This window comes from Gymnoscopelus braueri (assembly GCF_963280865.1).
Source record: "Gymnoscopelus braueri genome assembly, chromosome: 3".
NCBI lineage: Eukaryota > Metazoa > Chordata > Actinopteri > Myctophiformes > Myctophidae > Gymnoscopelus > Gymnoscopelus braueri.
This window is the reverse complement of record NC_137612.1, coordinates 15,270,192-15,291,488: the sequence shown is the minus strand read 5'-3', so window position 1 is coordinate 15,291,488 and position 21,297 is coordinate 15,270,192. Positions and strand designations below refer to the sequence as shown.

At 42.9% G+C, this 21,297-nt stretch overlaps 3 protein-coding genes across 3 annotated transcripts; 1 reads left to right on the top strand and 2 right to left on the bottom strand.

Moving 5' to 3' along the window:
• Window positions 1-1,866: 1,866 nt before the first annotated feature.
• LOC308081828 (putative Bax inhibitor 1) lies at window positions 1,867-2,625 on the top strand (the record flags this gene model as incomplete). Its single annotated transcript, XM_080423451.1, has 1 exon — window positions 1,867-2,625. The coding sequence occupies one exon, from the start codon at window positions 1,867-1,869 to the stop codon at window positions 2,623-2,625; it is 759 nt and encodes a 252-aa protein (XP_080279577.1).
• Window positions 2,626-9,511: 6,886 nt separating this feature from the next.
• Window positions 9,512-11,335, bottom strand: LOC308081725 (ATP-binding cassette sub-family E member 1-like; the record flags this gene model as incomplete). The annotated part of the gene is made up of 1 exon (XM_080423343.1): window positions 9,512-11,335. One exon carries the CDS (start codon window positions 11,333-11,335, stop codon window positions 9,512-9,514), a length of 1,824 nt encoding a protein of 607 aa, XP_080279469.1.
• A 1,477-nt stretch (window positions 11,336-12,812) lies between these two features.
• LOC308082440 (uncharacterized protein) lies at window positions 12,813-17,194 on the bottom strand. The gene is made up of 2 exons (XM_080424192.1): window positions 16,781-17,194; window positions 12,813-15,580 (listed from the first exon to the last, which is right to left on the bottom strand). The coding sequence occupies exons 1-2, from the start codon at window positions 17,034-17,036 to the stop codon at window positions 14,703-14,705; spliced, it is 1,134 nt and encodes a 377-aa protein (XP_080280318.1). The 5' UTR covers window positions 17,037-17,194; the 3' UTR covers window positions 12,813-14,702.
• Window positions 17,195-21,297: the final 4,103 nt, after the last annotated feature.

Here is a 21,297-nt window from a genome sequence, read left to right as displayed (position 1 = left end):
GGAGTTCTCCTTAAAGTAAAAAAAAGTGAGTACTTTTTCCCCACCACTGGGCGGTACTACATACTCCGGGACAGTAGGTGGCGACATAGTTGCAGAGGTCCATACGTTTTGAAGGCATATGTTATAAAACTGAAAGGAGAACAAACGGCTCTCCATTTTCATTCCATAAGCTGCTCTTCAAGAAGAAGAAGAACAAGGCTCAACGCAAACCACACGCCTCGAACAACAAGTAGCTAGCCGGCTAATGCTCTGGCTGTCTGTTGTGCTTTAAACGGTTTGTTATTATGTGAGTATGATCCTAACTGTCCATGTTAAGGCTATGGGACTTTCGAGCCTTTGCCCATGCACCACAGGCTGCATAGCCTCTCTTGTGCATAAAAAAATACACTTTCGGTACTCACCAAAACAAAGGCGGTTTTATGGAGTTGAAAGCCAACTCTCTGTGCCCCCCCACCTCACGTCTAAAATACACTGTTTGGCCAAAATGTTAAATATTTCACCTGAAAGAGAACATTATTTAGTTACTCCGCTGCGCCCTTTACCCATCCGGTCAATGGATTATTTTCTATTGACAAGAACTGTAGAGAGCGCAGTGGAGTAACAAACGCTTTTTCCTTCCGGTGAAATATTTAACATTTTGGCCAAAAGGTTTATTTTAGACGTGAGGTGGGGGGGCTCAGAGTGTTCCCACTTCGTAGAGTTGGCTTTCAACTCCATAAAACCGTCTTTGTTTTGGTGAGTAGCGAAAGTGTATTTTAAAATTTTACTGCAGGCTGGAAAGTCCCATAGCCTTAAGGAGAACTCCTTCTAGGCTATGGACCAGAGCTATACCTGGACCCCACCTTTTTTTGAGAACCACTGGAATAGAATGTTAGAGGAATGTGTGTCAGTCCTTGTTTGAAATCCCGATTGAACATCTGTTGTGCTGTAATAAGTACTGTAAGTTGTTGGTTTAATTCAAAATAAAACTAGATTGTGAAGCAACTTGAGAGAAGTAACTGCGCTGTTTGAATCACCTGCATGGCTCACAATGATGGTTAAGAAACCTCGTCTTACTTGACTGACTTGTAGGTTGAAAAGGTTGAAAGCGGTCTTTAAAAAAAAAGTTCATTCTGATCAAATGAATATCAAATATCTAAATGCTGAATCGAGCAACTTAAAAACTGTCTGGGGTGAAACACACAAGCCTGAGTAGACATTAAAATGAAGTGAAATATCCCTTTAAGTAAGAAATTAAGAATAAAATCAATCAATATGCAACATTCAATATATAAAAAGCCAATATAATGAAATGAAATGCCCATTTATAAATAAATAAAAAATATTTATCTGAACTTTTGTACTTTCAAGTACATTTTTGAATGCAGGACTTTTACTTTTACTATTTCTACATTGTGCTATGATTTGTTACATTGTTTGGTACTTCTTACCAGTGGTGGAAAGTAACTAAGTACATTTACTCAAGTACTGTACTTAAGTACAGTCTTGAGGTATTTTTGTTGCCAGACCCAGAGGGTCGGCCTACATGAGGCTTTGTCGGTCTGTCCCTCTTTTCCTCGTCTGTACATTTTTCCTCTGCACACACGATAATGTCATGACATCATGTGATGATGTCATGACATTATCACATCATGTCATGACATCATCACATGATGTGTTTATAAGGACGTTGCTATCACAAGTTGTTCAGTTTGGTATTTCTATGGTATTTCTACTAAGAGCTATTTATCAGGACCCAATAAAGGAAGAATAAGGATAATAACTTGTTAATTGCCTACAAGTGGATTAGTAAACAGGAAGAAAAAGCTAGTCTAATTTGGTCCTAGAGCGTTGAGATTTACAGCAGCTGAAGTTCAAACGTACATCATGTCTCAGTGCCCTCCCAGTTCGGACACGAACGTGTTCGACCGCAAGATGGACTTCGCCTCCCTCTTCAAGTTCAGCCAGATCCCGCGTTCCACACAGGCGCACCTGAAGAACGTCTACTCCAGCCTGGCGCTGTGCATGTTGGTGGCCGCGGCCGGCGCCTACGTGCACGTGGTCACCCGCCTCTTCCAGGGCGGACTCCTCTCCCTGCTGGGCTCCCTGTGGATGATGATCTGGCTGGCCAGGACGCCGCACAACCACAAGACGGAGAAGAAGAGGCTGGCGCTCCTCTCCGGCTTTGCGTTCTTCACGGGCGTCGGCCTGGGCCCCGTCATGGACTACGTCGTTGCCGTCGACCCGGGCATCGTCGTGACGGCGTTCCTGGGCACCTCCGTCATGTTCGCGTGCTTCACCCTCAGCGCCTTGTACGCCGAGCGCCGGAGCTACCTCTACCTGGGAGGTGCCCTGATGTCCGGCCTCTCCCTGCTGCTGCTGGCGTCCCTGACCAACGCGTTCCTGGGCTCCGTGGTGCTGTTCAGGGCGCACATGGTCCTCGGCCTGGTGGTCATGTGTGGGTTCGTCCTCTTCGACACTCAGCTCATCATCGAGAAGGCCGAGTGCGGAGACAAGGACTACATCTGGCACTGCGTGGACCTGTTCCTCGACTTTGTCACGATCTTCAGGAAGCTGATGATTATTCTCGCCATGAACGCGAAGAAAGAGAAGAGGAGCAACAACAACATAAGCGATGATGAATAGGTTGCCCTATAGAGGGAGGGGAGCTCTGCCCTGAAAAGGTTCCCACAAGCTTTTTTTTTTAACCATACCATATTCCCCCCCCCCCCCCCACCAGTACGAAAGTGGTCTGTTCATGTGCATCTCTGCATTGTTTTCTGCATTGTTTTTAATCTTTACATTTTCTTTGTTTTGTGTGCTTTCTTTTGCTGTTTTCTTTGTAAAGCACTTTGTAACCCAGTTTTGAGAGGTGCTATATAAATAAAGTTTTATTATTTTGGGCAGCGCCCTTACCCATTATCCCTAAACTCACGACGTGTCGATGTAGATCGGCTATTTGAACTATTTGAAAATGTCTTTCCTATGGGAAGAAAGAACCCTATGGGAAGAATGCGAAGGCCCTATGGGCCCTATTTCGCCCTCTGCCTGATGACCTAAAGCCTAATATGTCCCCCGGCTAAGGGGGAATTCCCCTTTTAGGCTAGTGGTTACGATACTTTCCACGTGGGAGACACGGGTTCCAATGGTGCCATGATCCGGATCAGGTTTACCGCCGGTGGTCAAAAGGGGGCTGAGTGGTGTAGCAGTAGTGGCTAAGAGCCTGGTGACCCAAAGCCTAATATCTGAGAATTCCCCCATGCTCTGAATGAATCCAACTTGCAGTGTTGCCAGATTCTGTGAGAGAAACAAGCAACCAGGTCTAGGAAAACCAGCCCAAAAGAACCGACTATGGGCCACATGAACTACTTTAACATGTACATCAGCTATTTGAAAATAGCAGATCTACAAGCTCACATTGAGCTTGTAGATCGGCAAAATAAAATCTTGCGAGGAAATTATAATAAGCAGATCTGGCAACCCTGCCAACATGCTCTGATGACAGCTCTGTCAGACAAGTCTATGAAATCTATGAAAAAGTTTAATCTGCAACAATGTTATACAACATGTAGTGGGGGGGGTGGTCCCTGCTTCATCTCTCTCTCAGCTAAGGGGTCCTTGGCCCGGAAAGACGTTGAAGACCCCTGATATTCCTCCCACCCCCCCGCACTGAACAACCTGTAGGATTGGCTATAGACAGATTGAGCTCACCAAATGCACAGCAGAGCTTTCGAATTTCGTCTGGTCTGTATCCCGTTTATGCCCATATATGGAGATCCCTGATGACATCGGTATATGCCCAAATATGGGCATGCCCCATATATGGTGCAGGAGGAGGAAGGACGGAGGCGAAAGTGACATCCTTCTATCCTGGGGCCCCTCAGCCAAGAGACACACAGCTGAGGACCCCACATGAAGAGTCACACCCCCCTATCCCCAAAACAGAGAGACGTATGACCCTTTGGAGGCCCTCCACCTTGTAGCACATAAGGCATTGGTTCTCAAAGTGGGGTCCGGGGACCCCCAGGGGTCCTCTTATCCATTCATGTTGGCTATTTAAAAAAATCACACCCAGTGTGAAGTGAGCGGTGCTATTAAAGTGATGGAAGCTCACTTCAAAAAAATAGTAATTTGTTTGAAGTGCGTGGTACTATTTATAGGTTATTAATTTCATCATGCGTCTCGCTAGCCAATCAAAGCAAAGGGTCTGAATAGAGTCAGACAATCACAGGCGTGTGAATAGAGTCAGCCAATCACGGTACAGAAAAGGGTGTGAATAGAGTCGGCCAATCACAGTACAGGGAAGGACGAATTCCCAACCCCACTTATAGGAGCGGCTACACCGCTCAAAAAATAGCAGATCTACAAGCTCACAGCGAGCTTGTACATCTGCTATTTTGGAAAATATTTGAACAATATTGAAAATGTTTTGAATTTCTTTTTTTCATAAATCTTCTCTTCTGGGGGTCCCTGGCACAAAATAATTTCAGATGGGGATCGGATCCGCGGCCAAGTACAAGTACATATTCATTTGGGGGTCCTTGACATGACAAAGTTTGAGAAACACTGACATAGGATACCCAGGCCCAGTGTGGGTAGAGAAGCAAGGGGAGGAAGTCTATGGGAGGAACATGTCAGGAAGCCCATCACCGCCATGCACCAACTTTGAGGGAAATATCGCCACACAACCAGTGTTGCCAGATTCTGTGAGAGAAACAAGCAACCAGGTCTAGGAAAACCAGCCCAAAAGAAGCGACTATGGGCCACATGAGCACTTTAACATATACATCAGCTATTTGAAAATAGCAGATCTACAAGCTCACAACGCGTCGCATCGCGACGCGTTGTGAGCTTGTAGATCTGCTATTTTCAAATAAAATCTTGCAGGGAAATTATAATAAGCAGATCTGGCAACCCTGCACACAACATGGAGAAGGCCCTGCTCAGGTGTTTTTCCTTTTTCCTTTTTACGGTGCGGCTCTGCAGGAGTCTAGCCATCTAGAAGAGGGTCTGTTTGTCTGTGCTCGGAGCTAATCTGGCAAACGGCTACACCAACCTGCGCCTAATTTCTTGTGCACTGTCACAGAAGTATCTCCACAATTCAAACATTAAAAAAAAAAAGATTTTATACTTAAAGCCCCACTATGTAACTTTTTTTTAATGAATACATTTGTATTTTGTCTCCTTGCTCTTCTATTGAGACAATTAGATAGTGTCAAAGGTCATGTCTCACCTATAGACACAGGATCTGACACAGATTTTGACCTGATGGTCAAGATTAAATGTATCCCCTGTCCTGATCAAGTAGACAGGCTCTATTATCTCAATGGTAAAAAAATATCTGCACTTGTGCAGGAAACCAGGTTCAAATCCGGCATAGAAGAGGAAAGTTACATAGTGCTGCTTTAAATGATCAGGACAAAAGAAGTAGAAAATTAAAGGTTTAATCATTTAAACCTTTGGGGGCTAGAGTCTTCAACAGGGGGTCCGGGATATCACACATAGATTTGGCGGACCCCCTGTAGTAACTCTGAGGACCCCCTAGGGGTCCCGGACCGGGACCCCTAGGGGGTCCTCAGAGTTACTACAGGGGGTCCGCCAAATCTTTGTGTGATGTTTTTTTTTTACATTAACCACTTGAACCCTAACATCCCTTTTCTGAGGAGAACTTTAGCCAAAAATAGCAGATCTACAAGCTCACAACGCCTCGCAGCGCGAGGCGTTGTGAGCTTGTAGATCGGCTATTTTTGGCAAAGAGGTATAGGTGTAGAGGTAAAAAAGAGCAGACCAAGTAAATAAAAAAGGTTTAATCTGAAACGCAATTTTATACAATATAGACGGGGGGTCCCTGCTTAATCTCTCTCTCAGCTAGGGGGTCCTTGGCCTGAAAACGTTGAAGACCCCTGGGCTAGAGTATCACAGGTAAAAATCCAAAAAGCCTTCCTTCTCTTCAGAAGGAGGTCATGTCTCCCTACTGCTCTTCTATGGAGACATTCAGATCGTGTCAAAGGTCATGTCTCACCATGGACACAAGCAGGCCGGCTCTTATTAGCTCAATGATATATAAAAGAAATGTCAGCACTTGCGCAGGAAACCGGGTTCAAATCCGGGGTAGAAAAGGATGTTGTATTGTCAGTGGTGGAAAAAGTACTTAAGTAAGTAAAAGTATCAATACTGCAATGTAGAAGTACTCTGTTATTTTCAAATAGCCTAGGTATTAAACAGGGCTGAAGTGGTTAATGTATGTTTTGTAATGATTTATATCTGCAAAGTAACTAGTAACTAAAGTTTTCAAATAATTGTAGTGGAGTAAAAGTACAATATTTTCCTCTGAGATGTAGTGGAGTAGAAGTAAAAGTACTGAAAATTGGTAATACTCAAGTAAGGTAAAAAAAAAATACCTCAAAATTGTACTTAAGGACCGTACTTGAGTAAATGTACTTAGTTACTTTCCACCACTGTGTATTGTTGATATTGGGATTGATTGATTGCGTGCGTGTTCAACACAACTCTATTCAGTTCAGCTGTGTGTCTCCCTCTGTGCATGTTTATTTATTATTATCTTCTGAATTATTGAATCAGAAGATGAGTGTCTGGTAAACAGTTAAGTATAAATATATATTTTCCGCAAGACAAGAGGTGAATCTACCCATGCAATGGGTGCTATTGGCCTTGTAGAGCATTTTCCCAGTACCGCCGTTGTTGTTTTTTTCTATTTTATTTGCCATTAAAGGTAGGGTAAGTGACTTACTTTGGTTAAAATAAGTGTTAAATAGCTCTATATTCTGATAGTACTCATTGCTATAGAGTGTTTGTTCAGTAAAAGGAGTGTCTCTCCAGCTCTTTATTAAACAAAAACATGCATTTACAGTACTATCTCCTGATTGGCTTAAAATGTGTCACCTACATGAAAATGTACTTATATTCTGTTTACTAAAGAGCTGGAGAGACCCCTGTAACCGAACAAACGCTCTGTAGCAATGATTACTATCAGAATATAGTACTTTAACCTTTTAACAACAAATAAAAAAATATATCACTTACCCTACCTTTAAGTTGGAAATGGTTTGAATGTATTTGTTATTGATTGCATTTTTCTATATGTCTCTACTACACCCCCCCCCCCCTTTGTTGCTTATCTATGCATTTTCTTTGTCAATATAAACATAAATTAAATCACACACACTAGGCCTATGTAAAGTTTCATAAAACCAGTTTGACATTGTCTTGTTTGTTCCGCATCCCTCACACGCAGTAGTGTGTATTATGAGTCAATTAGCCCATTCAATCCGTGAACGCATCTGTGTCATTTTAAGATGTCTTTGGCTATTCAAAAATAGCAGATATACAAGCTCTTAGCGCGGCACCGAGTGCCGCGCTATGAGCTTGTATATCTGCTATTTATTTTATTTTATTTTTTAATCATGACTTGCACAAATCTTTAGTTTTGTAATTCAGATCTTTGCTTCTGGGGATTCTACAAATGTCTTTTTTTTTTTACTTATGTTTGTATATATATATATATCAGTGGTTCTCAAACCTTTTTCATGTCAAGGACCCCCAAAATTATATGTATTTGTCCGCCGACCCCATGTCAAAATATTTTGTTCCAGAAGCAAAGATTTGCACTTAATGTTCAAGATTTTTTCAAAATTAGCAGATCTACAAGCTCATAGCGCGGCACTCGGTGCCGCGCTATGAGCTTGTAGATCTGCTATTTTTGAATAGCCAAAGTATAAAATAATGGTTTAAGTGGTTACACAGATGTGTCCCCAGTCTTAATGGGTTTAAAAAAGAATGGTGATGTCAGTGACATACAACACAAAATGACTCTTTACCCGTTTTTAATGGGTTAACCCATTAAAACCGGGAAAGTGTCATTTTAGATTTTAGCTTTATATAGCAACATACGTTTTTCAGAAAACTCTTGGGATTCAGAACAGTGGTTCTCAAAAATAGTAGATGTACAAGCTCACAGCGAGTCACTCAGTGCCGCGCTGTGAGCTTTTACAGCTGCTATTTCTGAAAAATCTTGAATCCTCACTCTTCTGACCAACCACATTACTTAGAGGGTGATTTATAGGCTAAGTACTTGTACCAAGTAATACCTGTACCAAGAATAGCCAATCTACACGTTCACAACGTGTACGCAGCCTTAATACAAAAGCATTAAGAACATTGGTGTGTACCACATACATGCGCCCATTAAGACCTGGAACACATCTGTGTCACTTTTTCATTTGAGCTAAAAAGCATTATTTTACACTTTGGCTATTCAAAACTGAAGATCAGAGCACTACGTCACGCGAAGCTTGGCCAATCAAAAAGAGAGAGGGACAGGGAGGAAAAGAGGGACAGACAGGGAGGAAAAGAGGGACAGACCGGGAGGAAAAGAGGGACAGACCGACAAAGCCTCATGTAGGCCGACCCCCTGGGTCTGGCAAATAGCAGATCTACAAGCTCATAGCGCGGCACAGAGTGCCGCGCTATGAGCTTGTAGATCTGCTATTTTTGAAATTTTTTGAAAATGTGTGCAAATCTTTGAATATATATATTCTTTTAAAGCAAACATTAACTCAAATCTTTGCTTCTGGGGGTCCCTGGAACAAAATATTTTGAGATGGGGGTCCGCGGCCAAATTCATATCATTTTGGGGGTCCTTGACATGAACCAGTTTGAAAACCACTGATATAGAAACATACGTTTTTCACAAAACCGTTAGGATTTAGATTTTTTCATTTTGCTGAATCGGAACCTCAGGCCTCAATGGGTTAATGTGATTGATAAATAGTTGTGGATATGATGCCACTTTGATCCCAAAACTATGTGGGTGCAAAGACCTGCATTATAGCTTTAAAAGCATACAGTACAGTACAAGCCATTTATAGATATGATTGTTTATCATGATCAAGTCCGTGTGAATGTTTAGACATAGAAATAGATGTGAGCATAATCATTGCTATACTGTACAATCTATGATGGATTGATAGCTGCAAGATGAATATATTACATTGTCCAAGGCTTGTGAACATATTATACAAGCCAGTTGGAAAGCAAAACATGTTTTCATAAAACATTGTACTCTAACTCAAGTATGTTGCATATTATTTACACATGTACGCTATTTCTAAGCAGCAGTGTGTTAACTTTAGGAAATACACCAACTTTGTGTAGTCAAAAGTGAGTGTCTCAAAAATCCACATAAAGACAACTAAATGCGTTTCACAAGTTCTTTATTGTAGTCAGAGGTGTTACTCCTTTAAATAACGTTTCACAGCACATTACTACACTCTAATGTTGTAACTTATTACAAGCAATACAACCAGAACCATTATAAAAACAGGTTTGTTGACACTTACAGAATGATTACTACCTGAGATAGAAGAAAACATCTGTGGAGCTAAATTAATAAATGTAATTAATTTCCATTTGGAAAATAAGTCTGTATTTCGTGCAGTTCATGTAATTGTGCATGGTTGAGGGACACTGGACAAGATCTCCTCTTCTTCCATGGAGGCAACGAATGGCCTGTTTAGTCATCCATGAAAAAGTAATTCCCGCTCTTCTTTTGCTCCGCATCCTTTATGGAATTCCTCTTGTTGATTCTGGGTCTGAAGTTGTTGGGGTCTCTCCTGAAGGTGACCCCCAGCTGAGCCAGGAACTTGTTCATGCCGGCGGCCAAGGTCTGCGGGGAGTTGGCGACCGTGCTCCTGGACGGCATCCCGTCGAACACGACGACGCGGTCCGCCAGATAGGTGGCCATGATGAAGTCGTGTTCCACAACAAAGGCCGTCTTGTGTTTGTGCAGGATAAAGCGCTTGATGACTCGGGCTGCGATTATACGCTGCTCCGCGTCCAGAGAGCCGGAGGGCTCGTCGATCAGGTAGAGGTCGGCCGTTTTCCCCAAACACAAGGTCAGGGCCACTCTCTGCACCTCGCCTCCGGACAGGGTCTGGACGTCCCTGTCCATGATGCTGTCGATCTTCAGCGGTTTCATGACGTCCGTGGAAAACTCGGGGAGCGTGTAGGCGTCACGGATCTTGGTGTCCAGCAGAGCCCTCACGCTGCCTTTGAACGTGAGGCTGAACAACTGCGGCTTGTAGCTGACGGTCATATTCAGGACGGTGACCTCTCCTCCTCCTCCATCGTCTGGTTTCAGATGGCCGGCCAGCATTCTGATGAACGTCGTCTTACCCGTTCCGTTCTCCCCCAACATGACCACGATTTCAGAGTCGGTGAACTCTCCCTGCAGGATCTGCAGGCTGAAGTCTCCCAGCTGCTTCTTCATGGTGGGATACTGGTAACGACACAGCTTCTTCACCTCCTCCTCATTGTCGGCCGTCTCGGCCACCTTGAACACCAGCGGCGTGTCTCTGAAGCGCATGTTCTCCGTGGGCACGTAGCCGTCCAGGAATATGTTGATGCCTTGGCTGACGCTGAAGGGCATGGTGACCACTCCGTAGGCGGTCTGTTGTCCGTACAGGCAACAGATGAAGTCCGACAGGTAGTCCAGGACGGTCAGGTCGTGTTCCACCACGATGATGTATGTGTCCGGATCGATGAGGGAGCGGATGGCGTCGGCGACTCTCAAACGCTGCTTCACGTCCAGAAAGGTGGACGGCTCGTCGAACACGTAGGCGTCCGCCTTCTGGACGCAGCAGATGGCGCAGGCGAAGCGCTGCAGCTCCCCTCCCGAGAGCTCTGTCACGTTTCTGTCCAAGAGGTGAGTCAAATCGAACTGTTCGCAGACCACGGTTGCTGTGTTTGTGTCGTCCTTCGCGCTCATGATCTCTCCCACGGTTTTCTCCTTGATCGCTTTGATCTTGGTGATCTGCTCCACGTCCTGAGGCTTGAAGATGGGCTTTAGGTCGTTCCTCAGGATCTTGGTGAAGTAGTTCTGCAGCTCTGAGCCGCGGAAGTAGGAGACGATGTCCGACCAGTCCGGCGGGGTAGAAAACTTCCCCAGGTTGGGTTTTAGTTTTTCGGTCAGGATCTTCAGCGCTGTGGTCTTCCCGATGCCGTTGGTCCCCACCAGACCCAGGACTTGCCCGCGTCTGGGGACCGGTAACCTGTACAACTTGAACGAGTTGGCGCCGTACCTGTGGGTGGTCTCTTTCTCCAGGTTGCCCGGCAGGTTGATGATTTTCAAGGCCCCGAATGGACATTGCTTTACACAGAGTCCACATCCGATGCAGAGCGACTCTGCGATCCAGGTGGACTTGCTCTGAGGTGTGACCTCGATGCACAGCTTACCCATACGCACCACTGGACAGCTCTTCTTGCATTCTAGGTTGCATTTCTTCGGTTTGCATTTGTCATAATTGACGATGGCGATTCTATTCTTCTTCTCTGACATTCTGCCTGCCTGTTGTCTGGTTGTGGAGCAAGAGGAGACTTGTCTAATACAACGATGTACTGACGTATATAAAACTGTAATGACCTGGGACCACCATGGGAGAGAATATAAACACTGCCAGTGTTCTGACGTCAGAGGGACGTTGTCCATTCTGATTGGTTAACGCATGTTAAAATGAGTAAAAAAATACTTAAAAGTAAATAAAGTGAGTAAAAATGCTTTAGAGTACTTAAATTGAGTAAAAATACTTAAAAAGTTGTTAAAATGAGTTAAAAAAATACTTTAAAGTAAATAAAGCGAGTAAAAATAATTTAAAGTACTTAATTGAGTATAAATAAATAGTACTTAAAATTAGTAAAAATACTTAAAAGTAAATAAAGTGAGTAAAAATACTTTAAAGTTGTTAGAATGAGTAAACATACATAAAAGTTGTAAAAATGTGTAAAAAAATACATATATTTTTGCTTCGAAAAGCAAATTACAAATTTCAGCTTAGCAACTTTGTCACAGCTTGGTTCGGTTATAATAAAACAGAGGGAGATGGTTTGTGTGAAATGCAGATTTGTGTATTTAAGACTTGCTTTTTAATTACAGTTAATTTGTTATATGAAAGTCAAGGGTAAAAAATGGACCCTTGCAGGTCTGTTACTCCGAGAGTGTACAAGTAGAACATAATGGACCCATGCATGTGGGTCCATTTGGTTCCCAAGTTATTTGTCATATCTGCAGCCTGCCCTGTGCAATTTTTGATTGGGGAGCCTAAAAGGCAAACAGAAATTACATTTTTATTCATGTTTCAATATCAAGAACACAATTTAATCGTTAATCGGTGTTATTGGTATGACAATTAATCGTCAACTTAATATTCGTGAGAGTCCTAGTTGGACACAGGGTGTGCCGTACAGCATTGGTTCTCAAAGTGGGGTCCGGGGACCCCCAGGGGTCCTTGGGGGTGTTCCAGGGGGTCCCCAGCAAAATTAGTTAATATAGCATCACAATCATTTTAACCACTTTAACCTTTTATACTTTGGCTATTCAAAAATAGATCTACAAGCTCATAGCGCGGCACCGAGTGCCGTGCTATGAGCTTGTAGATCTGCTATTTTTTTTTAATCGTGAACATTTGTGCAAATCTTTATATATATTTTTTGAAAGCGAACATTTGTTACTCAAACCTTTGCTTCTGGGGGTCCCTGGAACAAAACATTTTGAGATGGGGGTCCGCAGCCAAATACATATAATTTTGGGGGTCCTTGACATGAAAAAGTTTGAGAACCACTGCATTGTGACTTCACTAGAAACACGTGAGATATGATCATGAAGTGGCCCTAGACATTATTTACCAACAGCAACATTTTGAAATATATCTTAGAATAGATAAACAAGTAATAAGTTATGGTCATTGATAACAATGTTGTGGATATATTTGAACCCTTCAAAGGCCCGCCTCCCTGCCACAAAGTGAAATATGCAAGAGTCAGGTTTCCAGGTGTTTATTCTCACATACATGTACTTCAGAGCCGTAATAAGTCACATGCATATACTATACAGCTGTAGCACCACCGAAGGCAATAATAGGTCATATAAAAAAATATAAAATAAAATATGTTCTGCTCGTTAACCACTTTAATAAAATAAAATATGTTCTGTTCGTTAACCCCTTTAATAAAATAGTATGTTCTGTTCGTTAGCCCCTTTAATAAAATAATATGTTCTGTTCGTTAACCACTTTAATAAAATAATGAACATGTTCTGTTCGTTAACCACTTTAATAAAATAATGTTCTGTTCATTAACAACTTTCCATTTGATGTTTAAAAGCCTATAGGAGGGCTAACAGTAGGCAGCTAACTGCTGACACCTTGTGGCCAAATGTAATGCCACCTAATCATCACATTTCTTTGAGACAAACACTGGCAAACAAACTTATGTCTATTAAAAGAAATTAAAAGGTGTGCTGTCATATCCTTTGTGATATACTCAAAACAAAAACCTGATATCAATCCACTAATTTAGACATAAATGTCACATCACAACTTTTTGGAGGGGTACATTTTCTTGTTTGACTAAGACCAGAAGATTGTCTCTCTGTCAAACTTACAATTTAGGCATTTAGCAGATGCTAAATGCACGCAACTGAGATGCTATAAATCAGGGGTCTTCAACAGGGGGTCCGGGACCCCTAGGGGGTCCTCAGAGCTACTATAGGGGGTCCGCCAAATCTTTGTGTGATAGGATTTAGTTTTTTTTACATTAACCACTTGAACCCTAGAATTCCTTTTCTGAGGGGAACATTAGCCGAAAATAGCAGATCTACAAGCTCTCAACGCCTCGTGCTGCGAGGCGTTGAGAGCTTGTAGATCGGCTATTTTTGGCAAAGAGGCTATAGGTGTAGAGGGAAAAAAGAACAGGCTAAGTAAAAAAAAATTGAATCTGAAACACAATTTTATACAATATAGAGTAGGGGGTCCCTGCTTCATCTCTCTCTCTCAGCTAGGGGGTCCTTGGCCTGAAAACGTTGAAGACCCCTGCTATAAATGCTATCTGTATCCAAGTTGGAACACCCTCAACGGAAAACTCTTATGTTTGTATTAAACCACGATAAACTCTCCAATTTTGGGTAGCTTGGGTTATCCTCTTTTGTGTCAAGTTTTTTGTTCCATAAAAGTCCACCTTTGTCATGTTATTATGAGCTACTTTCTGTCAATTAATTTCGTGCAGCGTTAATTTTGCCAAGTGTTTGCGTTTGGAAGCACTCGTTTGCAATAACTCAACATCCTGCTGCCTCCAGCATTATGTGCAATTTAGAACATGTAGGCCTACGGACCGTTGAGTGATTTACAAAGAGTGCTTCCAAACTCAAACACGCAAAGGATACAAATACCACACAGAATGCGTTGACAGAAAGTTGCTCATAACATGTCTACGGTGGATTTTTATGAAACAAAGTCTTGACAGGAGACAAAGAGGATGACCCAAGCTTTCTGAACAGGTGCAATATTGATGTCGTTTTAATACAATCAGAAATAATCAGGTCTTTTTGGCAGGTATTGCAACATAAGACGCAAATAGCATTATAGCATCCAAGTCGCTGAAATTATCGCTGCACTGAACAAATGAAAACTTCCTTCGAGGAGCACATACGTATGGGCCACACAATTGACAGGTGTGTCAATGAATTGTGTGCCCCATACGTATGTGCTGCTCCCCAAAGGAAGTTTTAAATTGTTCAGTGCAGCAATCATTTTGGGCCCCTTCGGCCTTCGCAGAACAGAGAATGTCGTCTGTGTGCAGCTCGCGGAAAAGTGGAGATATTCTACTACTACTAAACACACGTTTTCTGCCAGAACTTTTAAATGGATGTGAAACTAGAGATAAATAATGTCCGTCGCAGGACCAGTGTTTAGTGCACCAGAGTCCTCTAGTGCAGCACCAGTGTCCGGTGCAGTGTCAACTGCACCGGCGTTTAGTGCGGCACTAGTGTCTAACTCCTCTTCCTGCACATCCATGTCTTTCTCTGGCTCTTGTTCACAGGTCTCTGCACCAACGGTGAACGTGGGTCTCCCGCCAGTGTCCTCCACTATGTCGTTGAGAAGGGAAAGGGGGACATCCTGCGTCTTCCTTTTCTTAATGCAGAATTCAGGGAAGTGGTTCTTCTTGCCGCAGTTAGAGCAACTCAAACCGTAGGCCGGACACTCAGCGAGTTTGCCGTGCCACGGGTTGCCGCAGGCCATGCAGCCTTTTAAGTCGGTGCTCTGCCGCGGGTGTTTCCTAGGAGTAGAAGCCACGCCAGCGGGCGCCGCCGCGGCCACGCAAGCGGGGGCCGCAGCGGTCACGCAAGCGGGGGCCGCAGCGGCCACGCAAGCGGGCGCCGCCGCGGTCACGCAAGCAGCCGCCGCGGCCGCGTCGCTCATGCTCGCGGGCGGGGAGCTCGCCAGCATCTCGGCCACGCGGCAGATCTTCACGGCCCCGTCCAGCGTCAGCCCCGGCACCCTGAGCAGCCTCTCGCGCAGCGCCTCGTCCCGCACGCCGCACACGATCTGGTCCCGGAGGACGGAGTGCCTCAGGGCGGCGTAGTGGCACCTCTGCACCTTCGCCGTCAGGTCGCGCAGGAAGCCCTCGAAGGCCTCGTCCGGCCGCTGCAGCCGGGAGCGGAACGAGAACCTCTCGTACGCCTCGTTCTTGTTCTTGGTGGAGAAATGGACCTCCATCAGGTGCAGGACCGTCTTCGGTTTGTCTTGGTCTCCTGAATAGGATGGGACGATAATCGTTATTATCGTTTATCGTGATGAAAAACCGCTCACAATAATAATGGTATCGCAGAGATTTTAACGAATCGTGAAATTGTCCTCCGTCATACACCAGGATGAAATAGCTTTTATTGAGCTGCAAATTCAGTACCACTTAAACCGTCTACACTTGATAAAACTGAACTGTACAGAGCACATTTGGTGATTCGCCAAAAATAGCAGATCTACAACCTTAAAACGCGTTGCAAATCGGTGTGAGCTTATAGATCTGCTATTTTTGGCAAACGTTCTCCTCAGAATAGCGATGCTGGAGGTTCAAGTGGTTAACAAAAGCCAAGGCATTTTAAGTTTTAATCATATTTTGTATATCGCGATACTATTGTTAAATCGCAATTATGTTTGCCACAATAATCGTGACGAACACAGGATAGGTGGGCACTAGGGACATCTGGGCACCTCGATGTAAAATTGGCTATTATATATGGTATACATGATGTGAACATGGATGGTACATCATTATCAGACTTAATTTTATCATTCAACTTCTTGTTTAGGCCCCAAAATGACTAGATATACAGGTTTTGTAGGAATTGACGCTAATTGTCGAATGTTTAAGCATGTATACTTTAGACAATTGTTCAAATATTCTATTTAACATTTTGGACAAAATAGCCAATTTTACATCGAGGTGCCCAGATGTCCCTAATGCCCACCTATCCTGTTACCATTCGTGACGTGTAATTTTCCTATCGACCCGCTTGCCCTAAAATGTAACTCGGTGTCCGCCGTGTTTTTGCAATGTATTAGTACATATTTTTCAATGAAGAAGTGTTTTAATCCCGTCTGTGGCCGATTCTGTCGGAAGTTCCCAATGGGCGGTAGTGACGGGGCGCATCCGGTGAAAGACGGAATTACACTCAATATAAAGACGAAGTAAAGGAGGGGGCTGGAATGGCGTTCGGCCACAGACGGGATTAAAACACTTCTTTATTGATAAATATGGACTAATACATTGCACAAACACGCCGTACACCTAGTTAACATTTGGGGCAAGCGGGTAAGTACCTTATATTTTGCATTTGTACATGTTTGTAGAAATACGGGCTTTACTGGTTGAAATTTCATCTATGATAGTCTTGATCTAAGGCTAGTTAGCATCAAAGCTACCTTCATATCGTCCCATCCCTAGTAGTTACCTGGCCGCTCAAACAGCAGGGTGTTGTAGGCCTCCACGGCCGCAGGGCCTGCTATGGTTAGCATCAATGCTACCTGCCTAGCGCCCGGCTCAGAGTGCATCCCCGTGGCGGTCAGGTAGTCCTTAAAGCGCTGCTTGAAGCCCAGCCAGTTGGACAGCGCGTCCCCCGCTACACTTAGACCCTCCGGTGGTTTTATATATGACGGAGAAGCCATGATAATAATGTCGTTATTTTTAATGTTATGTGTCGCACACATGTACGGAGGTAAATAAACAACGGACACAAAATCCTTTTGACTTCCGGGTGTCACACCGTCTGTGGTCTTTTTCCGTCTTCTTCTTTTTAAGTATCAATGCAATGTAAAAGAAAATACTCTATTACAAGTAAAAGTCCGGAATTCTAAATTTACTTGAGTAAAAGTACAAAAGTATTGGTGTCAAACTATAATTAAAGTACCAACAGTAGAAAGTACTCATTATGCAGAAGAATGTCCCATTTCACAAGTTTTAAATTGTGAAATTGTGTAAGAATCATTAGAAAATAGCCGATCTACAAGCTCACAATGCTAAAAATCTACAAAGTTTTCAAATTATTGTAGTGGAGTAAAAGCACAATATTTGCCTCTGAGGTGTAGTGGAGTAGAAGTAAAAAATATTGAAAATTTGAAATACTCCAGTAAAGTAAAAATGTACCTCAAAATTGTACAGTACTTGAGTAAATGTACTTAGTTACTCTACAACACCACTGCTTGAAGAGACATACATTTAACATGTGAATGTTTAAATACTTTATGGATTACATATGAGCTTTATCGGGCTAGTGGCGCAATGGATAACGCGTCTGACTACGGATCAGAAGATTCTACGTTCGACTCCTGTCTCTTTTCTCCGTTTTTAATCACTTTTAAGTCCGCTTTGGTTTACATATGCTCTGTCTGTCTTCGGCAGCGCTACAACACTGTCGCACGACGAAGCATAACCTCAGGCATCACGCGAGTAGAGGAGGAGGGGCGTCATGATGATGACGTCACGCTTCAATTTGGTCCTCGCTCTCGTGCGGGCGGCAACGGGTTCGAATCCCGAGTGGGACATTAAAGTTACGGTGTACCACCAGTGGTGAAGTAAATAAGTACATGATTTAACTCAAGTACTGTACTTAAGTACAATTTTGAGGTATTTTCCTTTACTGGAGCATTTCAAATTTTCAATACTTTTACTCCTACTCCACTACTCTTTTGGTGAGAGAGACCAGATATAAATCAGTGATTTTCAACTGTTTTAATTTCAAGGACCCCCAGTTTGATATGCATTTAAAAGTTTGAGAACCACTGGTTTAATAAGCCAGTGGTTCTCAAACTTTTTCGTGTCAAGGACCCCCCAATCTGGGAACCCAGAGCCAGTGAGAATGAAAAACAGCGCCCTCTGCTGTTTGTACTAACGCAGAGCAGAATCTGTTCTTGAGAGATTAAGGACCCCCAAATTGATATTTATGTGGCCGTGGACCCCCATCTGAAAACATGTTGTGGCAGGGAAACCCCAGAATCAAAGATTTGTGTTAAAAATGTTTAAAAATTGGTTTAAAGATTTGCACGCGTTTTCAAGATCTTTAAAAAATAGCAGATCTACAAGCTCATATATCTGCTATTTTTGAATAGCCAAAGTATAAAATATGGATAAAGGGGTTAAAATGATTGTGACACATTTTGTTGGGGACCCCCTGGTATCCCCCCAAGGACCCCGGGGGGTCCCCGAACCCCACTTTGAGAACCAATGCATTAAGCCACAGACCCCCAGTTGATACCAGGTTTCTTTTTTATCTCTGCATTGGAACCCCAATCATCACTGTAAAATCTGCAGTCTATGTAGGGTCCATTTGGTTCCCTTTGTACTCTCCCAGAGTTACATTTATTTATTTATTTGGACCCCCTGATGGTCCTTGACAAACCGTGAGATCACAAAAATCACAGTAGAAAAAGAAAAGAAAAAAACAGATAGCCGACTTTAAAAAAACACATTGTGAAACCAAATAATTACATAAAATCAGAATCATCAACACATAATGCCAGTGGTGGAAAGTAACTAAATACATTTACTTGAGTACTGTACTTAAGAACAATTTTGATGTATTTGAACTTTACTTGAGTATTTCCAAATTTCAATACTTTTACTTCCACTCCACTACATCTCAGAAGCAAATATTTTACTACAATTATTTGAAAACTTTTAGTTACTAGTTACTTTGCAATTATCAATTATTATATTATAAAACACACATTAACCACTTATTTTATACCTCGGCTGTTTGAAAATAGCAGATCTACAAGCTCACAACGCGTCGCATCGCGTTGTAGATCTGCTATTTTCAAACATTTTATTACTTTTACTTTTGGTACTTTAAGTACATTTTGATACCAATAATTTTGCAATTTTACTCAAGTAAATTTTGAATTCCGGACTTTTATTTGTAACAGAGTACTTCTACATTGCAGCATTGATACTTTTACTTAGTAAAACATTTGAGTACTTTTTCCACCACTGCTGGTGATTTAAGAATGAGTATGGATCTAGGGAGCCCTGCACCATGCAGAGGTATTTGGGTTGTAAGGCCAAATATCCTGGTTCGTACAGAGGTTGCTGGACTCTTTCCTGGTGGGAGCTGGTCGATGATCTTGAAGGTTATTCTAGTTATAGGGATAGTGGTAGATTTGGTGTAACGCAGACTGCATCTCTCCTCAGGGTTTTTCTTTTCTTTTTTTTGAGAGTGCAAGGTTTGCTAAGGCGGGTTGAGAGTGCAAGGTTTAACCCATTAAGACCTGGTCTGTGTCTGTGTAATTTTTTCATTTGAGCAAAAAAAGCATTATTATTTTACACTTCGGCTATTCAAAAATAGCAGATATACAAGCTCGTAGCCAGTGAACGGGCCAGTGAACAAGTTGGTGCAGGGAGGGGGAGACATTATGTCAACCCAGGCAGCAACAACAACAAAACGTCCAAAACTCATCTCTCCTTCTGTCCTCTACCACGTGCACTGGGTTTTTGGGAGCCTCTCCGTACACAGGGAGAGGCTGTGGCTGTCCAGGATATCCCTGACCCTGATAAGGACCTCCGGGGCCAGGATAGGGTCCTCCTCCAGGGCCCATAGGACCAGCCCGGTAGTTAGGGACGGAGTAGACTGGCTTTGGCTGTTCCATGGTCACAGGGTGGCCTAGAGGTGGAGGTGGTCCCTGTGCAGGGTACCCCCCCTGCGGTGGGTAACCCAGGGGGGCAGTGGGCCCTGGTGGGCCCGGATACGGAGGGGGCAGCTCAAAATTCATGGATATAGACTTTAAAAAGCAGTGTGGTCAGATTCCCTGGTCAACAGCTGTGGCGGTCCTGTCTCTTCTCTCACACAGATCTTCAAGGTTTACTGTTGCTTTTCTTGTGTTTCTTATGTCTCATCTCAAGGGTTGACGGCCACCCCTTTATATAATGCTTGGCTGGATGATGTCACTATGAGTCAGCTATATCCGTATATGGAGTTTTGCATTAGCATGGTGTCAGCACTAGATGTCTCTGCCGGCTCCATATATGGAATTTGTGATGTCAGACTTAGATAGGTTAGTTAGATATGTCGGATAGCTTATGCAGTGGTGGAAAAAGTACTCTAATTCTTCAGTACCAATACTGCAATATAGAAATAATCTGTTACAAGTGAAAGTCCAGAATTCAAAATTTACTTGAGTAATAGTACAAAAGTATTGGCATCAAAATGTACTTAAAGTACCAAAAGTAAAAGTACTAAAATGTTTGAAAATAGCAGACCAAAAGCTCACAACGCGCCGCGATGCGACATGTTGTGAGCTTGTAGATCTGCTATTTTCAAATGGCCTAGGTATAATATGGGGCTAAAGTGGTTGATGTATGTTTTATAATGTAATAATGTATATCTGCAAAGTAACTAGTAACTAAAGTTGTCAAATAATTGTAGTGGAGTAAAAGTACAATATTTGCCTCTGAGATGTAGTGGAGTAGAAGTAAAAGCATTGACTATTGGAAATACTCCAGTAAAGTAAAAGTACCTAAAAATTGCACTTAAGTACAGTACTTGAGTAAATGTACTTAGTTACTTTACACCACTGATGATGAGTCAGCTATATCCTTATATGGAGTTTTACATTAGCATGATGTCAGCACTAGATGTCCATATATGGAGCTCTAGATCAACCACGACCCAAATATGGATTTTGTGATGTCAGACTGAGATAGGTAGTGCCAATATTCAGTGGATAATTATGGTGAACTATCAAATACCCGTATGACGTGAAGGTGAGTGAAAGTTAGATTCCATGTTACATGTCATATAACTTTAAGAATGGAGCCATAGCCCTGTTCCTCCTCGTTGACCTGGCATTTTCAAGAGTGAAATATTGTTTTTAAATTGTATTTTTTATCTACCTTATAAAAAAGTCCCAGCCTATAGAGCACAGAAGTCCTGACGTCACTCGTTCATCCCCTGGGTCGTAAAGTAATTTCTCTATG